The sequence below is a fragment of the Excalfactoria chinensis genome, chromosome 3 (assembly GCF_039878825.1).
Source record: "Excalfactoria chinensis isolate bCotChi1 chromosome 3, bCotChi1.hap2, whole genome shotgun sequence".
Classification (NCBI taxonomy): Eukaryota; Metazoa; Chordata; class Aves; order Galliformes; family Phasianidae; genus Excalfactoria; species Excalfactoria chinensis.
This window is the reverse complement of record NC_092827.1, coordinates 99,139,801-99,163,674: the sequence shown is the minus strand read 5'-3', so window position 1 is coordinate 99,163,674 and position 23,874 is coordinate 99,139,801. Positions and strand designations below refer to the sequence as shown.

Sequence of the window (23,874 nt, the reverse complement as noted above, 5' to 3'; positions counted from 1 at the left end):
AATCCTGGCCCCCATTGGTATCTGAAACTGGTAAAGAAAAAGATGCAAGGGAAATGCACTTTATTGGCTGTCTCAAGTAAGGGTAAGTGTCTGAAAGCAGCACCCTGAGGGTCCGGATAAGGCTTTGGCTCAAACAGACAGACTGTGTTAATCTGTAGCTGCTTAGAAAAGTGTCTTCAACTTTCGTATGCTCCGATATATTGATTTTGAACGATCACTGGAATACATGCAACAAATGCTTTTAGGCTGCTCATAACCATGCCTTTGGGCTAATAAACGATGAATGAAGTTGCATGAATCAATATTAGAGGGCAAATGTGTCACTCGGGGTATTATTATCAACCCTTGAGAAAGAGCAAACTGCAGAGAAGGAGAGAAAAGGAACGTGTTGGCGGTGCATGCGATAGGCAGTGCCAGCAGGGCGTCCTCTGCTTCAAAGCCCGCTTTTCCTCAGTCACCCGCCACAGATTCTCTCCTGCTTTTATTCCTCTCAGGGTCTGAAAGGTATTTTCCACCCTATCTACATGGCCGGTGCGTGATACAGAGCCCAGGTGGAACACCTGCTTGGAAAACAGCACTCTGCTGGCTCGTGAGAAGATCCAGCACCAGCTCTGCCCACCAGCACAGCAGAGGAGACGCAGTAGCTATGGGGCAGCCCCCACCACACTGCCCGCCATTCCGAGCTCCGCTCCTTCACATCGCCCCGCCCCGGCCGCACACCGACAGGAACGGCCGCTGTTGGTGTTTCAATCCGTCCCTCACGCAGGGCAGGGAGGACTACGAGTCCCGGCACGCCGTGCGGCCATAGCCGTGCGCCGCAGAGCTCGTCCTGTTTGTCAACAAGGCGAGGCGGTGATGGCGGAAGCGCTTCCGAACGAACGGCAGCCCGCGGACAGGTATGGGGGCACGGGCGGTCCAGGCAGCACCGCGCCGTACCGGTGCTCGGTTCAGGTGGCCGTGGGCTGGAAGGGTGTGTGTGTGACGGGAACGGCGTGCCGTTAAAATGGTGAAAGAACTTAAAAGCGGAGAACGAGCGCCTGGCGTTGTTGTGTCTGAAGGAGACGGCAGTGAGGGACGGCCGATGGCGTTGCTGTGGGACGGCATCCCTCGTTCCAGCCGGGCAGCGGTAACGTCGTGATGCTCGCTAAGCGTTACGCTTCCCTCACTCGGCCGTGCTGCTTTGGTTTAGCGAGAGCTCGGAACGATGCAGAAGACGCCCAAGAGAAACAAGCAGCCACCGACTCGTGGCGAACCGCCCCTTCTCCCTCCTGACAAGAAGAGGAGAGGGGCTCCGGCTGACTTTGTGGCTCTCCTGCCTCCCGAAGTCAGCGTGAAGATCTTCAGCTCCCTCGATCTCCGCAGCCTGTGCAGCGCCGCCATGACGTGCAGGCGCTGGAGGCTCGCCATTGACGGCAACGACTGGCTGTGGAAAAACCACTGCTTAACCGTGAGGGCTGTCTGCCAGAGGGAGATCGATGGCGACCGGGGAAGCGGATACTCGTGGAAGGTAAACGGGATGTAATGAGTGATGGGTGGTGGCAGCCCTGAAGCTTCTGGGGTTCGTGGTAGGAATAATAGACAAAGAAATGACAGAAATGTGTTTCTCATCTGTCCAGATGCTTGGAGAAGCGCTGTAATGGCAGCGTGGTTCGATAAGCGGAACCAAACTGTTATTACAGTTAAATACGCACAGACACGTTTCTGTTACACTATATAGAACTGTTTATATCACTTTCCTATTCCCGATATCTCCTTTCCTACACAGAACCTCCTTTGCTTGCTCTGCGCATTCTAGTTAGTCCCAAGGCCACTAAGTAGCTGGAAAGCTGCATAGATACCCACAGTGACCCCATAATCCCACACTGACCCTGTAACCCCACACACCCTTTAACCCCACACACCCTATAATCCCATACACACCCCAATCACAGCCCATACAAATCCCATACACCCCACACACCCCAAACACAACACATTCACATACTCCCACACTCCCATAACCCCCCTCGCACCCCATAACCCCACACATACCCCATAACCCCATACACACCCAGTAACCTCCCACACACCCCATAACTTCATACTGTGGGGTTGTTAGCTGGCCGAATGTGAGCCAGTGCTGCACCCAGGTGGCCGAATAGCATAGCCTGCCTGTCAGTCTATGAGCTCTTCTTGTGCTTCATTGAAATGGTGAAGAAAAATTGTGAAGAAAAATTTCCTGAAAATTAATTCTAGATAGCTTTATCTCAATACATTTTGAGCAACATCCATCCAGGAGGAAGAATGTGGGGTAAGCAGAAGGAAAGAAGGGGCTTACAGGAGCTGTTTTGGAACACACACACATAAACTCACACACACACATAAACTCACACACACACACTCCTGGTTCTGGCTGCTCTGAAGAGAGAGGAGCTGGATGTGCTGAACACTGTTAAGTCCTGACACACACACACAGCAGGTGCATTTGCAAACAGTGAGGTGTGAAAAGAGAGCAAGCTAAATACAAAAACTAGTAATGAATTCTGGACTCACACGCCCTGCCTTAAGCAGGAAAGGGCTGACCTCCAAATGTAGCCATCTTTCACCTCTTGCACAACAGTTTACAAATCTCTCTGCACCAGACCTCTCATTTGTTTCTGTTTTAGAGGGGGAATGAGCAACAAATAGACGAAGCAAGCATTTCATGCACTATAGGGTTGGCTGAATAGAAAAATACAACCAGCCTGCATTATGAGCACAAGTCAGACTTAAAAGTCGTAGAAAGCCTGAACAGGGAAGAGAAAGTGAAAGGCTTTGTTTGGTTTTTTTTTAAGAATAAGGAGGAAGATGAATTCTTGTTTAGGGTTTTCATTTCCCCATCGTTTTCACCCTCTATGAACTGAGGCAAGAAATGATCCTCAGTCTAACTAAGAACAGAAAAGATGGATGTAGACCCAAATCTGCTTCTTTTTGGGCTCAGCATCCAGGTATCAAAGGCACATTCCAAATCCATTTTCTGGCACTACTTTTCCAATGCAAAAAAAAAAACCCCAAACCTTATTCATGTTGAATACAGCTCAATTCATTTTACTTCCAAGACTTTCACTGTCTGTTTTTCCATCAGATCACTTTACTAAGGAACTACTGGAAATGCAAAGTAAAACAAGAATGGCTCAGTGGGAAATACAGTAACATTCACTCACAGAACAACTTGCCAGAGAAAAGCATGTATCCGATGGATGCTGACACATGGGGAGAAATCCTGGAAGCAGAACTAGAAAGATGAGAAGCCGCCACTGCTGCTTGCAACTGAAGAACCGTACATCAACACGTGGGCTGCCAGCCTGTACATAACTGCTGTTTAAATTAGTCGTATTTGCAAGCATACAACGAAAGCTTTGCAAAGAAAACACGTGCTGATAACTTTTTACTTGCACTTGATAACAGATTGACCGATACAAAAAGGGAAATGCTAAATAAGACTTGTAGTCTTATTCGGTATTCACTTGTAATTTCATATTTGTAAATGTAATCTGCTGCTGTATTATATAAATTTGCACTTTATTTTAAAGAAACTTGTAAAAAAAAGAAAACACAAGTGTTTGGTTCAACATCTATTGTATCAGCAGTGTGGTGTGGGAGTTCAACAAGATAGGCCGGGCAAGGACAGAGGCGGACCTTGGAAAGAAGAGGACAAAACAGCCACCCAGTGGCTCAGCATCCCAACAGCTGCCTCAAGGGACAGAGCCTGCGCATCTGGACGTGTTGGTGCTGAGCAGCTCTGCATTTCTACTGCCCAGCTCTGGGACTTGTGAATGAGGACTCGCACATCAGGGTGACCAGCAGGGCTGAAGCAGACACTTTACTAACATGCTTTCCATGATCAGCTCACGTTATCGATATAGAAGGCAGTGAAACAGCAAGTAGGACAAGTTCCATTTATTACTTGGAACAAAGTAACTCAGATACTCTAACAAAAATAAAGTAACCTCACACAGTGATACCGTTTGGAAACGCTTTGCTTTCTCTGTGTTGTGATCTCCCATCATACAGGTTCTGATTTACCGGCACTGATTTTTGCAGTGACTTCAAAAAGTGTAAGAGATACCTATTGTACTGCTCAACATAAAGAATGACTGCAAGATCACTTTCTTACAGTTTGGTTTGAATGTCACCTTTCTATACCTATACTTTTGCACTAAAGAGTAATGAGAAAATGCTGGGAAGGTCCCTATTTTTATTTCTTGTTTTAGTAATGCCTAAAACAGGTCACTGGTCTGGAACCTGTTCAATATAGAAAGAGCTCTACCACACCTAGAAACACAGTTAATGCAAAAACATTTCAAATTGACCACTGTGGACTGTGGCAAAAGGCCTTTTGGCAGCACGTGGTCAGGTATGTTATGTCAGCAGCCGAGGTCAGGTTTAGTTAAACAAGGTCCAGCCCTTACACGTAGTGGTGCCCAGTAACACGAGATGGAGCAGTAGAGCAGCTTTGTGCAGGCAAAGTAACTATCATGGTCGCCTGGGTTAAGACTGTTTTCTGGTGGTGGGGTTTAAACAAACAAACAGTTCCGAACTCTTTATGATTTACGTGCATTTATTTTTCACAGTTATTTAATACCCAGTGAAGCCCTTTCTTTATCCCCAGTCCTTGTAAGAGTCTGGACTCACAGATAGCTGTTTCTTTGTTGTAGTTGTAGGTGCCTTTATCTGAAAGGCAAGGAAACACAGAGCAGCCAGGCAAAGACCACAGTTCTAAGATGCCTCCAAGAACAATACGTTGATTCCCCCCAGTTCATAAGCAACAGCATCTTTTCTGAGTCCTAAGTAAGAAATCTAATGGAGACACCTTTCTTGTCAGCAGCATTACATATGAGCAGAGTAATGTTTCCTAGCTACCTGTATTACCACACATTGCTTATCTACCAGTGCTGGTCCAGAGACCAAGATCCCACTGCTACAATTTTAATAAGCTGCAGAGCCTCTCCACTGCCAAAAGAAACAACACCATTCAATAACCGTAATGGATGCAACACTTAAAGTTCACTGAACCTCATGCTATCGCACTGCCACCACACGTGTGGCTTGAGTGTAAGTTGGGGCAAAGAGCAATGGGAAGTACAGTGGGTGTAGCGTGAAGTTCAGTGAACTGCAAACGCAGCTTCCTTTACTATTAGCTATTCTGCCTTAAGATTGTATCTTGTTACCCAGTTAAAGAAAAAAACCACATCAGTTTCTGCACTGAAGATGCTGCATCACGCCCTATTCGCTGTATTTTCTACTCTAACTTAGAAATTAAAAAGACACATCTAAATGGAGAAGAATGTGCTGCTGGTATTATTCTCATCGCCTCAAGAGTACCCAAATTATTAATTGTAATACAGGAATCATGCACAAGAATGGATCTAATCCCTCACCTTTCTTCTCACCCAGCCTCCTCCTATTACTTCCAGTCCTCAACTCTCAGCTATTTTTCACCTCTTGCTGCCCATTTCCTCTGCACCGGCCATCACTTTCTGTGTATTTGTCTCAGGTACAGCATGCAATTAGCTGTAGTGCTTCCCCCATTCTCTTACAAGCTCTGAAATGACCAGTCTCCATTGGTGCCTTTAGCTCTGTCCACTTCAGGTGGCTGGTACCTGTTTTAACACATTAGGAGTTCAAAGTGCTCAGCTATGCAATGAGACAAGGCCTCACTCTTTCAATGTGCTTTTCTTCCAGTGAGTACAAGTTCTCATTAAAACAAGCACGATTCAACTCTTCAAACTCCTCTTTAAAAGGGTTTTAATTCCCTTCAGAAATGGTTTCATCAGTTTTGGTCTTGTTTTACCCCTCCCTACCTTCATACCACCTGCTCAGCTTTCAGCCCAATTAAGGGCTATCTGTACTCTTCCCTTCAATGTCATCCCAGCAGCATCCACAGCACCAAACAGCAGCACTCTGTGCACCACCAGCCGTGGTTTGCACCTGCCTCTTCACCCTCGTAGCTTCAAAGAGCTGAAGTGACCAGAGCAATACCTCAACTATTGCTAGTGCTTAGACGTACCTCCCCAGAGAGCAACCTCAGCAAAAGCCACCTACCTCCCCTAGATGCACATCATCTATCCTCACATCTGGGTAGCTGATGAAGCCCTTTTTGTGCTTCATTACCAAGCTCTCTTACCCCTCACTTTTGAGGAAGTGGAAAGTTCTATCTCGTGTGCTCCACCTACCTTTCCTGATGTTGGCATACCATTTTGACGCTGCTACTCTTCTGTTTTCAGCTGCAGAAGGAAGCCTCAGGCACCCACCACCCAGGATTCCTCACAGCTACGTGGCCTCGCTGCCTTTCACCATTCTACCCGCCCCTTTCCCAGAAGAGGTATTTTGAGAGAGTTCACAACATTTGTGTAGTGCAGAGCAAATACTTCGTCCTCCTCACACACCCCAGCTCAAACCAGCCAGGTTTCTGCGATGAAAAGAACATTCCTCTGCTGCTGCATGCAACTTAACATCAAAACCTGCACCAAAGCTCAAACAGAGGTTCCCTGAAATACATCTTTTATTTCTGTATTTCCAAAATGACTGTGGTTTTAGAACCTCCTGACAACCGCTCACCGCTGCAGAGCTCTGCTTTTGGAGGAAGGAGCAGTAAGTTTGGCTTTATTTTGTCACAGTGCAGGATGTGGCTTAGGGCCACTGTGGCATTACAAGTCAGACTAATCTAAAAAGAAAGCGCCGTTATGTTTAATTAACACAGTTTTCAGTTGAAAGCTGCTCTCCTTTGTTGTAGCGCTGTCAGTGCCCATGAAATAACCAAACATCTACACATGGCACATAGATATGACGACGTTAGAGGAAATTTCTGCTCTTCTAGAAGGATGACTAAAGGCCATGTGGTGTGTAGTAAGACTCCTAAAAATACCACCAGACATTTGTATTTATGTATCTGAATTGCATTCTATGATGCCTAAAGAAATTGCCACAAGTTCTCCTAAGTCTTTTTAAAGTAGGAAGTGTAGTTTAAAATAGTTTTAAGAAAGGGGAGGTGGCTGGTGGACAGAGGAGAAGGGGGAAGCAGAACTAAACTATTTCAACTCCAATTCTTTAATACACCGGAGTCAGGGAAGAGGAGGTGGAAGATCTCTGTGATAAACATATAGAATACCAATTAAATAAGTAAACCTAATGAATTCCATCCCTTTGAACTGCTCCAACAAAAATCCTGCTTGTTTCATTGGCATCTGCCTTTCATTCTTTTCCTTCCATGTTCTCAATCATCTTCTTGTAATGTGATGGAGCATCAGAGGGAAACGTTGCCATCTTAAAGGCTGAATCTATGCAAGGAAGGGGAAGTGATTTACTATAAAGTACCTCACTGAAAATGGAAGTCAGCTGAAGTATGAGAAGTGATTTTCTCCTCAGCTTTCTTATAGTTTTATTCTCTTTTCAACTAAACCGAAAGGGGAAAGAAAAAAAGAAATCGACCAGAGCCAGAAAGGCAGAGGGGAAAGCCACAGTTCTGCTTCTAAACACTAAGCAAAGAGTCGTATGTTCTAATCCAGGAAAAAAACAGAACGCTTATTTTGTCAGAAGTTCTATTTCAAGAAGCCCCATGAGTAACAACAACAGAAGAAGCTTGGCTTCAGTCAAAGATTACCAAGGGTGTTCTCTGTTCAGTTGGCTGCAAATTACCAGCCTCCATTTTAAAATGTAAAGGCGTCCCTAAAATAACCTATAGCATGAAAGGGTCATGAAATAACCATATTCAAATTATTTTCAGGCATCAGATTTAAACCCATACAACAGCAAACAAACAACCTGACAGATACACATGGCTGCATGTTGTCTGCCTTTCACATTCAGTTTGCAAATCACCCAGAACTACAATCTCATATTCTGTATTCCTGTTCCCTTGTTCACCAATGGACACTTTCCAAGTTGGCAAGACATGCTCTCTTCTTTTAGGCTCCAATCCACCACCTGCAGAGACCAGGAGCATTACGAGGGCTCCGCTATGAAGCAAGGCTCTCCTTTAGTGGCTGAGCAACGTGTGGTTGGCAGGCAAAGTCATCTAGAAAGGCAGCAGCACTTCATCATCCTGAACACTGACCCTCTATCACATGCTTTTTAAGTCTCTGTTGTGCTCCTCAGCATCACACGAGTCAAATTAGAAAGGTCACAGTTACTCAGGAACCACACTGGTAGGAGAGAAAGTAATGGAAAGGAGCTCTATTCATAATCAATGCTTATCTGTGAGAAGCTGGACTGAGTTTTCCACCCTGCACCCTGCTGCTGGAGGGATAAGATCCGGCACTTTATTCATTAGTAACTGTGTACAGCCTAAACAATATAAACCTAATTACTTATATAATCTGAAAGCAACCCTTCAAAACACAGCCTGTGTGAACAGCCTCATATTTTAGCTTGAAAGGAAGCACTCTGCATATTGTGGCACGTTATTAACACATACAGGCACATTTCTTCTGCTTTTACCTGCTTTAAGACAGACTCGACACAGCGCATTTGTTTAGGTTTACCAAAGAACTTGTGGCAGTTCTCTGCGTGCTGCACACAGCTTTCTCATGCTGCCAAAGCTGTCAAACCCCCACACTGCTCAGAGAGAGGCAGCACGGTGAGAGGATGCATGCCTAGAGCATGCTTCACCCTCACAGCCTGCAGGAAACCCAAACGAGCTGAAGCTTTGGAGAACAAGGTTAGTAAAAAAAAACATCTGTTATTTAACATTTATAATAAAATGAAGGCTAAAACCACAAGTAGGATTACTGCACGAAGGCGTTAATTACAGCATAGCGAGCACAGTTAACAGCTTGGTGCGGAAGCAAAGTATGGCAGCACACCACACTGCACCTCAGAAGCCCCTGTTTTCCCCTCTTCCTTATGAACAAACTTCACATAAATAAAATACACATTCTATTTTCACCCTGAAAACAGAATGCTGTAACAAATACCATGAAACAACAGGGGAACACTAACCTCACCCCTCAAGGAAAAGCCAGAGCATAGAAAAAGTCAAAAGCCTTTGAAAACCACAGCTGGAAACTCCTGAAGACAGAACTACCTCCACCTGGGAAGGGGACAATTGGATCATGGGGAAATCAGCACCTGAGGCTGAACCATTAGTAGGCTGCAGGAGGGAAAACTATGGCAAATCAAACATAAACGTGGGAAGATCTTCACATCATACATGTCTTATTTACAATGAAGGTTGTAAATATAATCCTTCTCCTCAGTGGTTTCTTCTGCTTTCCTATAGTCTATGACAAAAGACTAATTCATATTGAAAGGAAAAAAAAGAAGTAATTAGGATTTAGGTAGTATTTACTGAGTGTGTGGAAGGATGACTTAAATGAAGGGTGAAAACAGCTGGAAGAAGCATGGATAATGAGCAACTGCTCTTCTGTCTTTCTCTTTTACTTGGCCTTGTACTAGGCCTGCTCTCTCCTCTAGTGCTAGTATTCAGTACGCCTCTTCCCCATCTTCTGAGTAGCTGGACTTGCCCAAAATCTATGATACAATTGTATTTTAACTACCGTGTGTTTGAGAATGGAGTATCTTTGAGTAACAGCCCCATATTAACCCTTGTCTGCATTCCTCCTTTGCTACGCTAAGCTGGGTGAGTTTCTGTTTTTCATTTTCCTGTGCTATAGGATATTTTGGGGTTGGTGAGGCCTGAAGCAAAAACGAGCAGAAGCCACAAAGCAATTATCAAAAAAACAGGGCTGAACAAACAGATTATCTTCTCTTCACCATGAGGCTTCCTTCCTCAGGATAACAGACCAGGCTTCAGCGATCCTGTCAGCTTCTGTGAGATACGGGAAATGCCTGCTAGAAACCTATTTCCTCTGCGTCCTAAATGGATGTGACAACACTGTCTCTGCCAGCCTGCTGCCTCAGCACAGCTGCAGTTTCTGTTATTTCTGAGAAGAAACTCAGCTTATTAAAGAACAAGATCTGATCCTTTACCAGAAGCAATTCAAGGAAGTGAAAGACACCAGGAGTGCTCTACCACACGTAGGAGAAAATTACCCAGATTCAGCCCCAAGGACAAGAAGCTTCTTGAGCGAATCCATGTTTCCTTTAGGACAATGGACACTGCCGATTGCCAGTACTCGCTGTTCTCTACTGCTGAGGTCACAAATATGCCAAAGCCTGCAAATCTGAAAAAACAAGCATTTGGGGGCCAATAATAATAATAATAATAAAGAATGACAAAACTCCAGAGACCAATAAACAAAAGGAGATGCCTGTGAGATAAAAGCAGAGTAGAAAGCACAGGTGAGCTTTGAGCTTAGCTTAAGGCCCAAGATGTTTTCCTTTTGGGCTGGTATGGTCTTCTGAGGTACAGATCTCATCTCGCTGCATTGGTTTGTACCTGCAGAGCTTCACCAACACCAGAGGGTCTCTGCAAAAAAGGGGTACCTGTTTTTCTGCAGGCGTTCAATACCGAACTACAACTCCATAGTATGAATGTAACTGCAGGGAGTTCCTTAGGCAAGAGTGAAAGGCACAATACTGGGATAACATTGCTGGAAAGCAACAAGCCATACCTAGGCAATCAACCTTCAGCTTAGATTAGCTTAGATCTCTTCAGACTCGCCAAAGTTTTGTTTTCACGTTACATCGAAGCACCGCATGCTGGCAGATAATCATCACCAAGCTGGTCCAACAGACCAAGGCACAGTCACCAAGCTACTTGTACCACTGCTTTATCAAAACAATGGCTTCATATGATAACACAGCTTCCATGAACCGGATGAAGTTTCTTCCTGAACATCATTCAGAATACCCTAAGCTGAAGTAGCAGCTTATCTCGGCTCTGTTGTCACAGTGTACGTGCAAACAGGGTATATATACGTATAATGACACAGAACTAAAGATAAGCTTTAGAACCATGTTTATTTCTTAGTTTCAAGAAATCTGAATAAGAGTTCTGAATAAGATTACTCAAGGATAAGGAAGCTAATTTATTTATTTATTAAGCTTACTTGCACTCAGACATCTGTATGCAACAGGAACAGGCTACGTGCAGAACCTCACGTGTTTAACTCAGAAAAACCGAGACTGCTTCATGTTTGCAAAAACACAGGCAAAGAATTTTCCTGCATGGATACTCACACTGCTGTCATTGATTTGTACGTGCTTTCTGCATAGTGCTACCACAGTTGTCTGCATTCTTCCCTTCCTTAACACTGAAGGATTATAAAGGCGTGGGTTCCATTTCCAAATAAGATTTCTTTCCTTAGCTCTACTGCATTACTTGGATAGCTGAACATAGCAGTAGAAAGACGGGCTAGTAAAGAAGGAAGTGTGAAGTTTGTCTTGGGAATCCTTTGAGTTATTAGAACATACATAAACACAGAGAGGCTGACTCTTAAGTAACTATTCCTTATGTACAGACAGCAACATGATCCTGTCCCATTAATGGTGAAATTCTCGCCGTCAGCAGCGGCAGCAGGGAAAGGCATAAGATATAACCTTCCCAAAGCATACTGAATGCTACAGGAAGCACACACTAATGTAACATATTCTATGCTATAATTTAGTAAGACACTTTCCATTTCTGTTGTGGTAGTGTCCACTACAGAACTGAAACTTACTCCCCCCCCCCCCCCCCTCCCAACCCACAAGCCTTAGGAGGCTTTTCTGCTTGCCACTACTTTATCTCAGTGAAAAGCTAGAACTCCCGTTTTGTTTTGAGCAATCAGTTTCAGTTTTCCTTCTTGCTGGTGGATCATCTTCACTTCCCAGTCCTGGCAACTGCCTGAATTGCTTTGATCCACTCTGTGCGCTCTGTGGATGAAGCTGCTTGCAAGTAATAGTGGATTTCACTTGCTGTGATTATTTCAAACAGATTGTTTTCGACGTCGTACTTCTTGGCTATGGGGAAGAAATAAGGAAGTCAGTTACAAATGATCACAGTCTTGCATTTAAAATGTTCCTTCCTTTACATTCTGTAAAGAGATTTCTACAGCCGTGCCTGACCACACCTTTGTAAACAGTTTGCAAAATTAGGCCCGTTAAATCTGTCACTATTTTGAAGTAAAAAGATATGAATTCTGCACATTTCACGTCCAAGGGTCTCTACTCAATTACTCCTCCAGTAATTAAACAGAACCGAACAATTACTAAATTGCTGCAAGTAGATTATTTTTGAATAAACATATATATAGATTTTTATATATATATATAACTTGTGATTTTTGGTAGATGGAAAGAATGCACCAAAACCCTCTAACACAGCTCTTTCACTCTGGTTCCTTACAGTCTGGCATATCTTCCACTGCAGTCACCACGCAGCCCCTCAAGTGGATTGCTCCTAGAGGATCTTCTCCCTGGGAAAGATGCAAACTCAATATAACACTCCTGAAACTGTTCACATCTCAGCAACTGACTACAGCTCCACCATGGAAACAAAAACCATTTGGTGACTCAGCATGTCAGCTTAGATAACCAGGGATCCTCAGCCAGTGTGATTTGAAAGCTAGGGGGCATTCACAAACCTGTAAATAACTAAGAAATCTCCCTTGGAATTTGGAATTCAGAATCTGCAGGGTGTTTTGCATGTCCCTAATAATGGTATGGAAAGAATATAAACCTTGTGCCAACGACAAGCTTTCGTTTTCATGGTGAAAAGGAGGTTAATTAGAAAGAGGAGTAGATCTGACAAAGTTTTTGTTTGCTTCACTAGAATAAAAAACCAACGAACAGCAGGAGCTGTTACAACTTAGACTTTTTCCTCCTCTCATGCTTCAAGACTGTGACAGCCAAAACCATCATTCCCTCTTACTTTCCCAGAGAGTGGCCAGGTAGTGTGAGCACAAATTGTCCCACTCTCCTGCCTGGCTTTTTCTATCACACACCCCAAAGCAAATACTTCACTCCTATTTCTAGATGAGGGCAGCCTGAAAAGCAAACAAAGTAAAAAAAAAAAATACAACCCCAAAGCAAATCTGCCAAACAGAAAAATAATTCGAAGTTGAGCAAACACGTCTTACCCCGGCCGGATCGTAGTAGTGAAGATACGCAGGGTCCTCTCTTAAAACAAACTTCCTCACTTTCCAGTTTTTCCTCCGATGCCCCTAGAAAAACACAAACATCACCAACTGCCCTCCCTGCAAATGCTTATGGCCAGCTGTGCTGTGTGATTCAAGGGGGACAGATGATATGTTTGGATAGGAAATATTCACTGGAGTACAACTTGGGCCTGGGCTTCCTGTATCCCACTACTTTTCCTTCACAGTGGCTTTTTTATTTGTACAAAGCGCATCACATTCTACATGAGAGAGTCTTCTAAGCACATCTCATAGCTTGGTGGTTACAGCATTCACATGAGGTCTGTGACAACGAGGTTAAAATGCTTGCCTCAAAACGTTCATCTTAAACACCTTGCAGGAAGGTACCTAAACCCATTGGAAGAATGATCTGAAGGTCCCTTTCTCCATGCAAAGAGGACAGCAAAAATGATTTATCTGGCTCAGGCACCCTGGAGATAGTTCATGGCTGAGAAGCTTGAGCAGATATAACACTACCTGATACAGATGTGAATGCCTCATTGCTATTAGCAGCCGGGCTCAGATCCTAACATTTCTCCACAGCATCCCTGTCTGGATAGCTGAGGAAACTTCCATGCCAATTCACAGCCTTCTAGCAAAGCCATTCTGAGCCACCCAGCCCTTACCTCTAGGGGCTGCCCTTAGAGCATAACATCAGCATATGGATTTTGCTCCAAGCAGTGCAGGCATCCACATATTAACAGAAGTCACCTCAGCCTTTAGTCCATCACTTCCCATCAGTCAGTGTTGTTTAGGTGCATTCAAGCTCTGGGAGATCTCATATTATAGCTCAGTCTGGGCCGGCTGGTCACCTCACAGACCCCAAGGTACACATGGACTACATCCAGCTCATCTAGTTCTGCCCTTTGTTCTTTCTGGAAGATAAGAAATTTCCCCTCCAGCACCAACCTGACATTCCAAGCCTGAACATGATGAGTCACCAGAAAAGCTGCAGGGAAGACAGACTGGGTGACATCTCAGAGAATCAGATCTGGAAGCATTTCAGGAAGCTGAAACACTGACTCATTTCACAGCACTCACAATGTAACTGTAGCAGCATGCAACATCATTACACAGCAGGTCTAGATTTTCCCCATCCATCACTCCAGTCTCGAAAACACACCATCAGCAGAAGTAGTGGCACCCACAGTGAGCCACGGTTCATGAGGGTGACTAAATAGAAATTAATTAGCGAACAACATCGTGACTCATTTCCTCTTGGCATTTCAAAATATTAGTTTCCCAACTAACTATTGCTGTTCGCAATACTAGCCAGGCTGAGCTGGATGTGACAGGGTAAATGTTAGCAGAAAGACTCAGGCCTGATTTCTTCTGTTGCTTTTGAGTAAAATGGTTGAACAAGAGAAATACAAGTGAATACCACCAAATGTTCCCAGCAGATACTTTCCAGTTTCCTTCATGGCACCAGACTTCCAGAAGAAGAAGATACCTTTGCTAAAACACTTACTTCAGCATTCTGTTGTATCTAATTTAAACATTGAGCTATCTTGTTCTGCACTAACAGCAATAATTCTTACAACTCTGATCAGAAGTCCTGCTGCTGTGGAAGGGTTCTTTGTGTAAAAAGGGAGACAGAGAGAAAACCCACTGAAGGAAGACGTGGCATAGGCTTATTTTTCTCTTCTTTAAAGCTTTTAAGGGGAAAAGAATAATCCTGTATCAATCCCAATGAGAGGCTAGAGGGCATGCAGTACCAACCTGCTTTAGTAAACATCCTTGTTTGACTATCACGCCTCTGAATTCCTCCTTCAGGACCACATCATCATCGCTAGAATTCCCCTCACAGAAAAATCCGCTGTCAGGCTGCATGATCACAAGAGAACATTAAATAGTTACACAGATGGTGCACATTTATACAGAATGTCTGAGTGTGGCTTCTTTGCCTTCTTTCCACTCTGTTTTTGATACCTAAAAACCCAACTCTTTTACTGAAAAAGCATTCCAGTAAAGCTGAGGACCTCTTCATGTCACACTGGAAGCTTTCCAGCTTGAGGACTATGAAAACAGGTCTTTGGGCATATGAAGAGAGCTGGAGCACCTACGTGCATCGCAGTTTACATGAAGCAAAGCTGACATAGCCAATACACTGTAGGCTGCCCATTCCCCAATTCAATGGACTGATTTGAAGAAATAAACTGGAAAGGTTGGGTAAGCTTCCCAGCACAGGGCTTACGAAGTAGATATTGAAAACTTTTGCTTCTTTGCAAGCTCTGTATGTGTACTGCATCACATCTGATGGCCCTGAGCACAGAAAAGTGTTTCCAGCTTGAGCTGCTCTGAGAAGCCTCATGATGATGAATTACTCTCTTCCCTTCCACTGAATCATCATCAGGGGAGCTGGTGGCCGAGTCTTGCTTACTGCTGAAATTACTGGGAACAAAGTCCAAGTTAAAAAGAAAACAGTTTGATCTCTGTACTCAGTTCACGCTGAGCAACAGAACTGACCTTGCAACTGTTGAAGTGAGCCAGTTTATTCTGAGCATCACACAGAGAAAGATACCTAACATGGGATCTCAATTTCTGACAGCCTTTCCTCCAGGACTTAAGAAATAAGGCTCAAGCCTAAAAAGAGTATCTGCAAACCAGAAACAATGGTAAACCAGTACAACACTCACAAAGTAGTAATAGGCATCGCTGAGATCCAGGAAAGGGGTATCTGACAGTCCCTCAGCTGCAGCCTTGGATGTATCTCCTGCAGGCTGTAGGTAGCCTTCATTCAAGAGAGAGGAGGCAAGCATGAGGCCTTCTTTGCGATTTCGGATGGAGTTGCTAGACACCAGCCAGTCAATCACAGCAGTGCCTGGTTGGAAAGGAATTAACAATATGAATATCAGTCACAAACCAAGACAGACACACAGAAACCTTATATTAAAATAAATAAACACCACCAGCAGCAACTCCATTGTTTCACTCAGCTTTCTAGAAAGATCTATTTCAATCTTGCTGGCACTCATCTGATTTTCTCTTCTTCACTGTGACTGTATCTGAACACTCTCAAAGCTCCATCCCTTTGAGCACGTCCCGCAGTGGTCAAGATGACCTTTCCTCTCCAGCTCTCTTCACAAACTGTACTCTGAATAGCTCAGAGCTGTTTTAGTCTATCTTTAGACTCTTAGTCCTGTGCTCTTTTTATTGAATGAGAAAAAAAACCAACACAGGACAAGAGCTCCTTACCTGTAAAGCAGTGATTGAACACTTTCTTATCTTTTTCCAGCTTCAATTCCTTTATTCCCTTTTCAGGGTCTTTCATGGAGAGGTACAAAGCACTGCGCATAAAGCCAATAAACAAAAACTGTTAGCATATAAAAAGCTATATCCAGCTGTTACAGAAATAGTCTTCCAATTTTCTTGAGCAGAAAGCCTGTGACTGCGACATCCCTAAAGCCCACATTGCTCTCAGAGGCCCTGAGTAACCTCAGTGACTCCTGATCTGACTTCCTCCCTCCCATCTGCTTTTCACTTGCTCAGAGCTAATTCCCTGAGGTTCTGAAATGAGAAGGACAAACACGAAGTGTCACAGGCTAAATTCTTCAGCTTTTTATTCAGTCAAGGCAATCTTCTGATGAATCTGGTGAAGACACTTGGTTGGACTTTTGCCCCATGTAGTTTCACTGTCCTCTAAGAAGGACCACAGGCTCACTCCTATCTTTGTAATTGCTGCCCAGAAACATATATCACATTGACCTGTACTGGCAAACAGTCTGCTTCTTGTGTGTGCCCTTTATATCTCCATCTCCCTTTGCCGATTCCGAACTCTCTGACAGCACTCTTTTCATCATGCAAAAACCACTGCTAACAGCGTCCCAGAGATCAAACAGATATAAAAACATTTCATTTTTAACACTGAATTCTATGCTGTATGAAAATGCTTCTCCTCAAAGATCACGCGTTGTGCTGCAGTGTGCTCAGAAGCAAAATCCTTTGACAAATTAGCTTGTTTTTATAAAAGATGATGCATCAAAAAGAAAGATCTACCCAGTTCTCAACACAAGTTATCTTCTGCCATGCTGAAACTGTCAGCTATGCAGAAAGGACACCAAGGGAAACTGGACAGGTAGCACAGACAGATATGCTAACAGCTCCTCCATGCTGAGGTTACGTATCTGCCCTTGCCTGCAGAGGGAAGTAAAGAGAGGAGCAGAGCTACAAGAACATACCTCAAGTTGATTGTTTCAGGCAGTCTGATGGATTTTCTTGTGGATTTCCTGGCAAATCTTTGACCTCCATCTATGCACTGAATTGCCTTTTTGATATCCCGTACCCAAGCATCTCTCTCTTCCAGGTAGGAGGCTTGAAAGAAGTGGTCCTGCTGCTTGGCTGCAGTGAGCTTGAAGACAAACTGGAAGGACAGACAATGTATTTTCCAGTTACTGTAGTGTAGCTGGTTGGGTACGATTAACCTGGTGCCACCACAGCACACAGTTTACCTAGGAGGCTTTGGAGAGTGCCTTAGAGCCACAGACAAAATAATTCTGAAGAAAAGCATAGACAATAAAAGTACAGACAATTGACTTCTGTTACTTTCCAGCTAGAGCTAACATCAGCACAAGTGAGCGGCACTGATATAGCTGATTTGCTGGGAAGTCCAACATAGCAGCAAAACTGAAGTACCCATCTCCTGCAATCTTAACATTGGTGTAAACCTGTCTTACTGTTTAGAGATGTGGTCAGTCTGGAGGATGAAAAAACAAACCACACCATGTTGCTCAGAGGGAAGAAAAACAGCCCCATCAGGGAGCAGCTGCGCATGTTTGCAGCCCAGCATCCTTCTAAGAATTTGGTAGGGAAGTGATAAATCCAGCTCTTAGATACACATCACGATCACTGCCTCTATAATACGCTGACCCCATTGGAAAGCCTGTAATCCCACAGAATGAGAGCAGATCTTTTAAAGGCAGGACTAGGCAGACTGAAAAAAATGCAACACCAACTTGGAGAAAAAAAGCCCTCAAAGTTCAGACTGTTTGATCTTGCTTTCATCTTTTGGATGGAAAACCCGGGTCAAATTACTCAGTCAAGAGGGCTTCCATTTCCTCTAAAACACAACTCCCCATAAGAGGAACTGTTATGTTTTCCATATTTGTACAAGAATAAAAAGACTCAGTAGGCATCCAAATTAAAACATCAAGCCAACAAGGGAGCAAACAGCATGGATCCATGGGGACAAGTATAGACTATCATCAAGGGGCACAGAATAGATCTACAGCAATGAAATCAAGACTCTGAATGACTCCATTGAAGCATTGGCTGCCTCCAATCCTAGAAGTGAACAAAGCCCTTTCTGGAGATGTTTATCTATTTGTGCTTTTAAGAAAATTAGAGCATTAGCTTGAACTAAATACCAACACTTCAGATATATGAATCCCACTATAAGGAACCATACACGATAACACCATCCAAAGGAAAAGAGAGGAAGAAGGAATATAGCAGAATTAACATTACACTGAGCAACAATAAAGATTCAGATCAAGACCAGTAAACACTGATAAGAACATTTTGCAATGAAAATCTGCAGTCACAGCCTCTCAGGAACAAGATTTATCTGTTTAATAAATCCAAGATTACTTCCTTTCCCCTCAACATCTGCTTTTTGCAACTGATTTACCAAACTAAGTGTCCTGGTGATATGCACCCTTGAGGCTTCAGACTATGTCACTGTACTGGGGCCTACCTGACTCAAACAGCTAAAATCAGACCAGCTGAATACAGAAGTCTGCTCACAGCCCAGTATTCCCTGCCCCAATGTGAACTCAAATAAGACTAGACTTAAAATGGACCCAATGAGAGTTATCCAGTTTCTTACCCTACAGAAATCTTGACCCAAAACTATACTTCCAATTCCAATAACATCACCTTGTGTGAATGAGTATGGTGTAGTTTTGAGTGTTTGAGAAGTGCAAATTTGCAGAGAATGTACATCTTCAGCATCGCTGGTCTATGGACTTGCAGAGGGATCTCACTGACCTAACAAAGAGGATCTGCTCCAACTCCTAATGAAGTCACTGGGATCACTTCCACTAACTTCAACAAACTGCATCGAATCTTACCTCTGAAAAAGCACATCCCTTGTCTTTCTGATCTGACACCGAACACTTCGGACCCCCCTGCTTATTTAAGGAGTGCACATGCAACTACCACAGAACAACAGTGATTTTATCAGCACTTAAACCACAAAAATAACTGTCCAGAAAAAAGAAAATGCTTTATGAGGAAAAAAAAGAAATGAAGGTCTAGTACTTTGTTATAGGATCCAATAGTCCAGAACATAGCATCCTCCTCCCCACCTATAGAGCAAGGAGAGCTGTTCAGAGGGTTATTAATTAGATAATGTAGGGACATAGTTTCAAACTGACAGAATCAGAACCAAATGTGTACAGATATACTATGTTACTTCATTTGGTTATTTAATGATCTTGCCCCATGCTCTTATCTCTGGATGTAACTATACTTCACCTTTACTGTTCAGGGTTTGCAAACGAGGTGAGGTCAAGTGCAGTAACACAGAGCTCTGGGCTTGCGCATATACTTGCTGAAGCAAAGGCCAGATCCAAAGCTGCAGGGGTTAACAGTAAGTCTTGCCCAGCCTTGCCAGAGTGCAGAAGCTGTCAGCAAGAAGGAGCAGATGGTTTTAGTCTCAAATGTTTCTGAATCAACAGAATGCTCCCCCTTGCCAGTTCAGCGGTATCTACGATGAGGATGGGATAAGGAGACATGAACATAAAATTCTCCTTCCAGACACAACAGTACAGTCTCCTCCTGGACTAAATGCACTATTCTTTGATCACAGAAATCCTGTTTCACCAGCACAATTTTTTCAGGACCCCCATGACACAATAATTATTTTTATACATGCATTTTCCCGACTTATTTTCTCTCAAACAAGACTTTGAATTTATTAATATCACGATCTGTGCATCTCACTGGAAATTTGGGCCTTACCCATTTGCTTGCTATGCTTGCCCACAGAGTGCCCAGATGCACAGCATCATTTAAAATAACTTCTCCAAATCAGTTTGGGTTTTTCACCACGTAAACCCAAAGCTCTTAGTCACAGGCAAAAGCTCTACACATAACCACACAACATGCAAATAAAACAGACCATATGGATATGAACTACCTGACCTCACGTACTTAACGAATGGTAATGAAACAGTTTGGAATCGCAGCTTTTTTAGAGCATTTGTATCACAGCATTTATCTCCCTCCCACCCAAGCAAGCCAGTCATAATCTTTGGTCATAATTATGCTTTACCAGAGCTTATGAGACAACTTGCCACAGTTTGATTCTGTGGCTATTGGCACCATGAAAATACAATTTAGATCTACTATGATAGAGCCAGAAACCCAAAAAAACTGCCTTCTGAACTGCTCTTCTTGAAATATCCTGAGTTGTTCCTCAAACCTTTTAAACACTACACAAGTCCAAGCCCGCTTGTGACCCCTTCTGAGAGTGATCAACAGGATGTCTACATAAGGAATGGGACGACCAGTCTTGTGTCCTCTTAGGGCTTTCAGGAGTTTAAATATACTGCCAATCATAGTTATTAGAAAAAGAAGTACTCACCATTCTTTTGCCAAAATCTTGGCATGGGCTGTTGATGGTGCTTCCTTTTAGTGGGATCATCCCTTTGGGGCTGCTGTCAGATTTCCGCTTGTAGAATTCAATTCCATCTTCTAAGAGCACAACCCACATCGGCTTCCAGGTATTAAACATGCTACCCTGCATTGAGAAATCACTGTTCACATGGTATCCATTGAAGACATGATCTCCCACGGAACATCTGACTCTAAATTAACTGGAGAAAGGAAGGCTCAAGGAGACCTGAGAGCAGCCTCTCGGTATCTGAAGGGGGGCTGTAAGAAGGAAGGGGACAGACTCTTTAGTGGGGTCTGCTGTGACAGGGCAAAGGGAAATGGTTTCAAACTAGAAGAGGGGAGATTTCGATGGGAACCTTAGGAAGAAGGGTTTTTTTATACAATAAAAGTGTCTGGACAGTGGAAGAGGCTGCCCAGAGATGCAGTAGATGCTCCAACCCTAGAGATTTTCAAGGCAAGGCTGGGCCAGACCCTGGGCAATCTGATCTAGCTGTAGCTCTCTGTTCAACACGGGGGGTTTTAACAAGGTGAACTTTAATGGCCCCTTCCAACTCAAGTGATACTATGATTTTAAGTTTGCAGAGGATTTCTTGACTTAAGCAAATAGTAATAAGTAGTTAAAGGTTCTTAGGGTGCAGATCCCTAACTGCTGTGGTGAGAATTTGAGGTGCTTCAATTCATCTCTTGAAGTTTTTACTTCCTGTTTCTGAATCACAGTTCTTAGACAAGAGAAATATAGAGAAAGCCAGGGCCATAACCTACACATAGTGAAATAAATGGCCAAAGCCTCAGGACCTCAAAGAATGGTCTGTTTCCCTATGCTCAGTTAGCATGATTAAGTGCTAGTATTAGTAAGAATGTGGCGCTCCAGCTAGCTTAGCTCTCTAGTCCTGTTTGCAAACTGCTTTAAAAACAGTCACAATCCCAGACACCTACGTGACTTCTCAGCCAAATGAACATTTAAGTCTGCTGAATATCAACAGCTTCTCTGAAGAGTTACTGAAGAGCATCAGACATACACAGGTCCTGAGTGCTTCAGAAATAGTGGTTGTCATTAGTCTTTCCAGAACAGAAACCCCAGTTTATCCTCCCCCCCACCATGGTGGCTGGACAGTGTTAAAGCTGCAGATAGAAGCAAGGCAGACACCATCACGCTGTGCAAAGCGGCTTGTTTTGATCTTCAGACACGAGAGAGAGAGACTGCGCCAGCTGCATTTGCATTTCTACACACGTGAATGGGACAGAAAAACCATCTTCCCACCCCACCACTCCCCAAATATAGCTTTGCTCTATTACATCCTTCCTCCTGCTCCACCTTCTTTGGCCTTTCACACTCTGAATCAGATCTTATATTCAACTACACAGTAAAAAGGGAAGGCTGTCAGCAGAGATGTTACTAAGAATGGGACCTGCTCCCAGCCTCTGCAGCCCTCACTGGAGGCAGAAGGTTCCCAACAAGTGAATGCTACTTTCCAAAGGAAAAAAAATCCCCGTGCTGGGGGCTGAACAAGGAGTTACAAAGAAGAGTCTCTCTTGGATATGGATTGCACATAGGGACTGAATGCTGCCTCCTTTAGTTTAACTCTTTGCCTGTTTAATTTCTGGAGAAGTGGAGTGAGTGGACCCATAGGATGAATTTCTGCTAAGGAATCAGTTAAGATGGTGAGTCATGACCTGAACCATTGCACGTTCCTTTTATTTGCCTACCACATCTTCTGATACTTCTGATAATACTTCCTGAAGACTCTGATGTGCCCTGCCAATGGAAGCCACTACATGAGTAGATAAGCCATTTTCTGTGCTTGCTCAGAAGATTACATGAAGTCACCACATATACACGTAGCAGCTTAAGATGACATAGAAAGCCAACACTGAATCCAAAAGAGGAGGGTACTTCAGTAGCAGGTAAGATTGATTAGGACCTTGCCCACCCTGGCTGGAAGCTCTGGTTACAGAATCCACTGCAGCCTCACTGATAGATCAAACAGCTGCTACCAGTCTGGTCTGCATCTTCTCCTTTTGCCCACCAGCCTCCCTTCGGCACTCTGCTGCCCTTCACCATCAACACAAACTCACTTCAGCAAGGACAGAATCGCTTATGAGCTCATTCCAGAAATGGGGCACAATTTCCACTTCTCCCTTGCTACTGAAACAGTGTGCAGCAGCAATTTTCCATTAGCAGTACCCACAGAGAGACTGCTTGGGGACCCAGCACCCCCAGGAATGGTAGGAATTCACACTGGGCATCTGCACACATCTTTTCCCTGGCATGCCACAGCATCTGGGTCCAAGTTTCCAGCCATTCCCTTGCCATGGAAAAGTGGAGCAAGTGGCTCACAATCTATAAGTATTGGGCCATGAGAACTAGAGAGAACTGCAATCTACCATGAGTGAATTTGGTCACCTCCTTCCTCGTGGCAGCACCAGTGCAGCTTTGAGATTACCGTATGAACTTGCCTCCTTCCAGTGCCAGTGGAAATAAGCCTGAGGAATGGCTTCTATGCAAGAGTGGAGGCAGATTAGAGACCTCCCCAGCCAGCAGCTCCAAGGAGTGGAATTCTGGTTTTGATGAACAGAGACCCCGCAGCAGAGCTCTTCCTTTGCTCCAGAACTGACTTGGTTTAAACTGCTGGGCACCAGGCTGATCTCACCAAGGATTTCAATAAATGTTGTAGCCTAAAGCTCTCCCTATTTTAGGGATAACAGCGTGCTTCTCTAATACTTAACTCTCTGATAAAACACAGTAGAAAAGGCTCTGGTCATTTTGAGCTGTTACCTATTTTTACCAAGCTTCCAATCAAGGCTAAGTGTTTCTTAGTAAAAAAAAATTATATATATATTGACCCAGAAGCACAATAGAATAAACGAATTCCTTATCATATAGCACTGTAACAATATATAACTGCTAGCAGTCCTTCTGTAATCACTGGCATCACACTGTTTTACTACTCACAGAACTGTTTTCACGTGTCACCTTTTTAAGGAATAAAAGCCTTTTTAGTTTTAAATAACTGAAACCAAAGTGCATTTCCCCATGCTTCCCCAGCCTGTTCAGTCAGCTCTTTCACTCTGCCCAAGGCCGCCTGCTTACCTTCTTAACCAAGTAGCCCTCCCTTATGCGCATCGGCTCTCGCTCCATGTTGCAGGCAGTCCTGCTCTCAGGTCTATCAGAGCCAGCAGTTAAGCTCCTTTGGTAACAAGCTCTGTGGGGTGGGGTTTT

At 43.9% G+C, this 23,874-nt stretch overlaps 2 protein-coding genes across 2 annotated transcripts; one reads left to right on the top strand and one right to left on the bottom strand.

Annotated features, from left to right (window-relative positions):
* Window positions 1-724: 724 nt before the first annotated feature.
* Window positions 725-5,299, top strand: FBXO48 (F-box protein 48). The gene is made up of 3 exons (XM_072333500.1): window positions 725-896; window positions 1,190-1,507; window positions 3,104-5,299. The coding sequence occupies exons 2-3, from the start codon at window positions 1,205-1,207 to the stop codon at window positions 3,263-3,265; spliced, it is 465 nt and encodes a 154-aa protein (XP_072189601.1). The 5' UTR covers window positions 725-896; window positions 1,190-1,204; the 3' UTR covers window positions 3,266-5,299.
* Window positions 5,300-10,863: 5,564 nt separating this feature from the next.
* PLEK (pleckstrin) lies at window positions 10,864-23,874 on the bottom strand. Its single transcript, XM_072332529.1, has 9 exons — window positions 23,746-23,874; window positions 20,623-20,778; window positions 17,216-17,397; window positions 16,233-16,324; window positions 15,674-15,858; window positions 14,757-14,861; window positions 12,981-13,064; window positions 12,248-12,317; window positions 10,864-11,862 (listed from the first exon to the last, which is right to left on the bottom strand). Exons 1-9 carry the CDS (start codon window positions 23,791-23,793, stop codon window positions 11,723-11,725), a joined length of 1,062 nt encoding a protein of 353 aa, XP_072188630.1. The 5' UTR covers window positions 23,794-23,874; the 3' UTR covers window positions 10,864-11,722.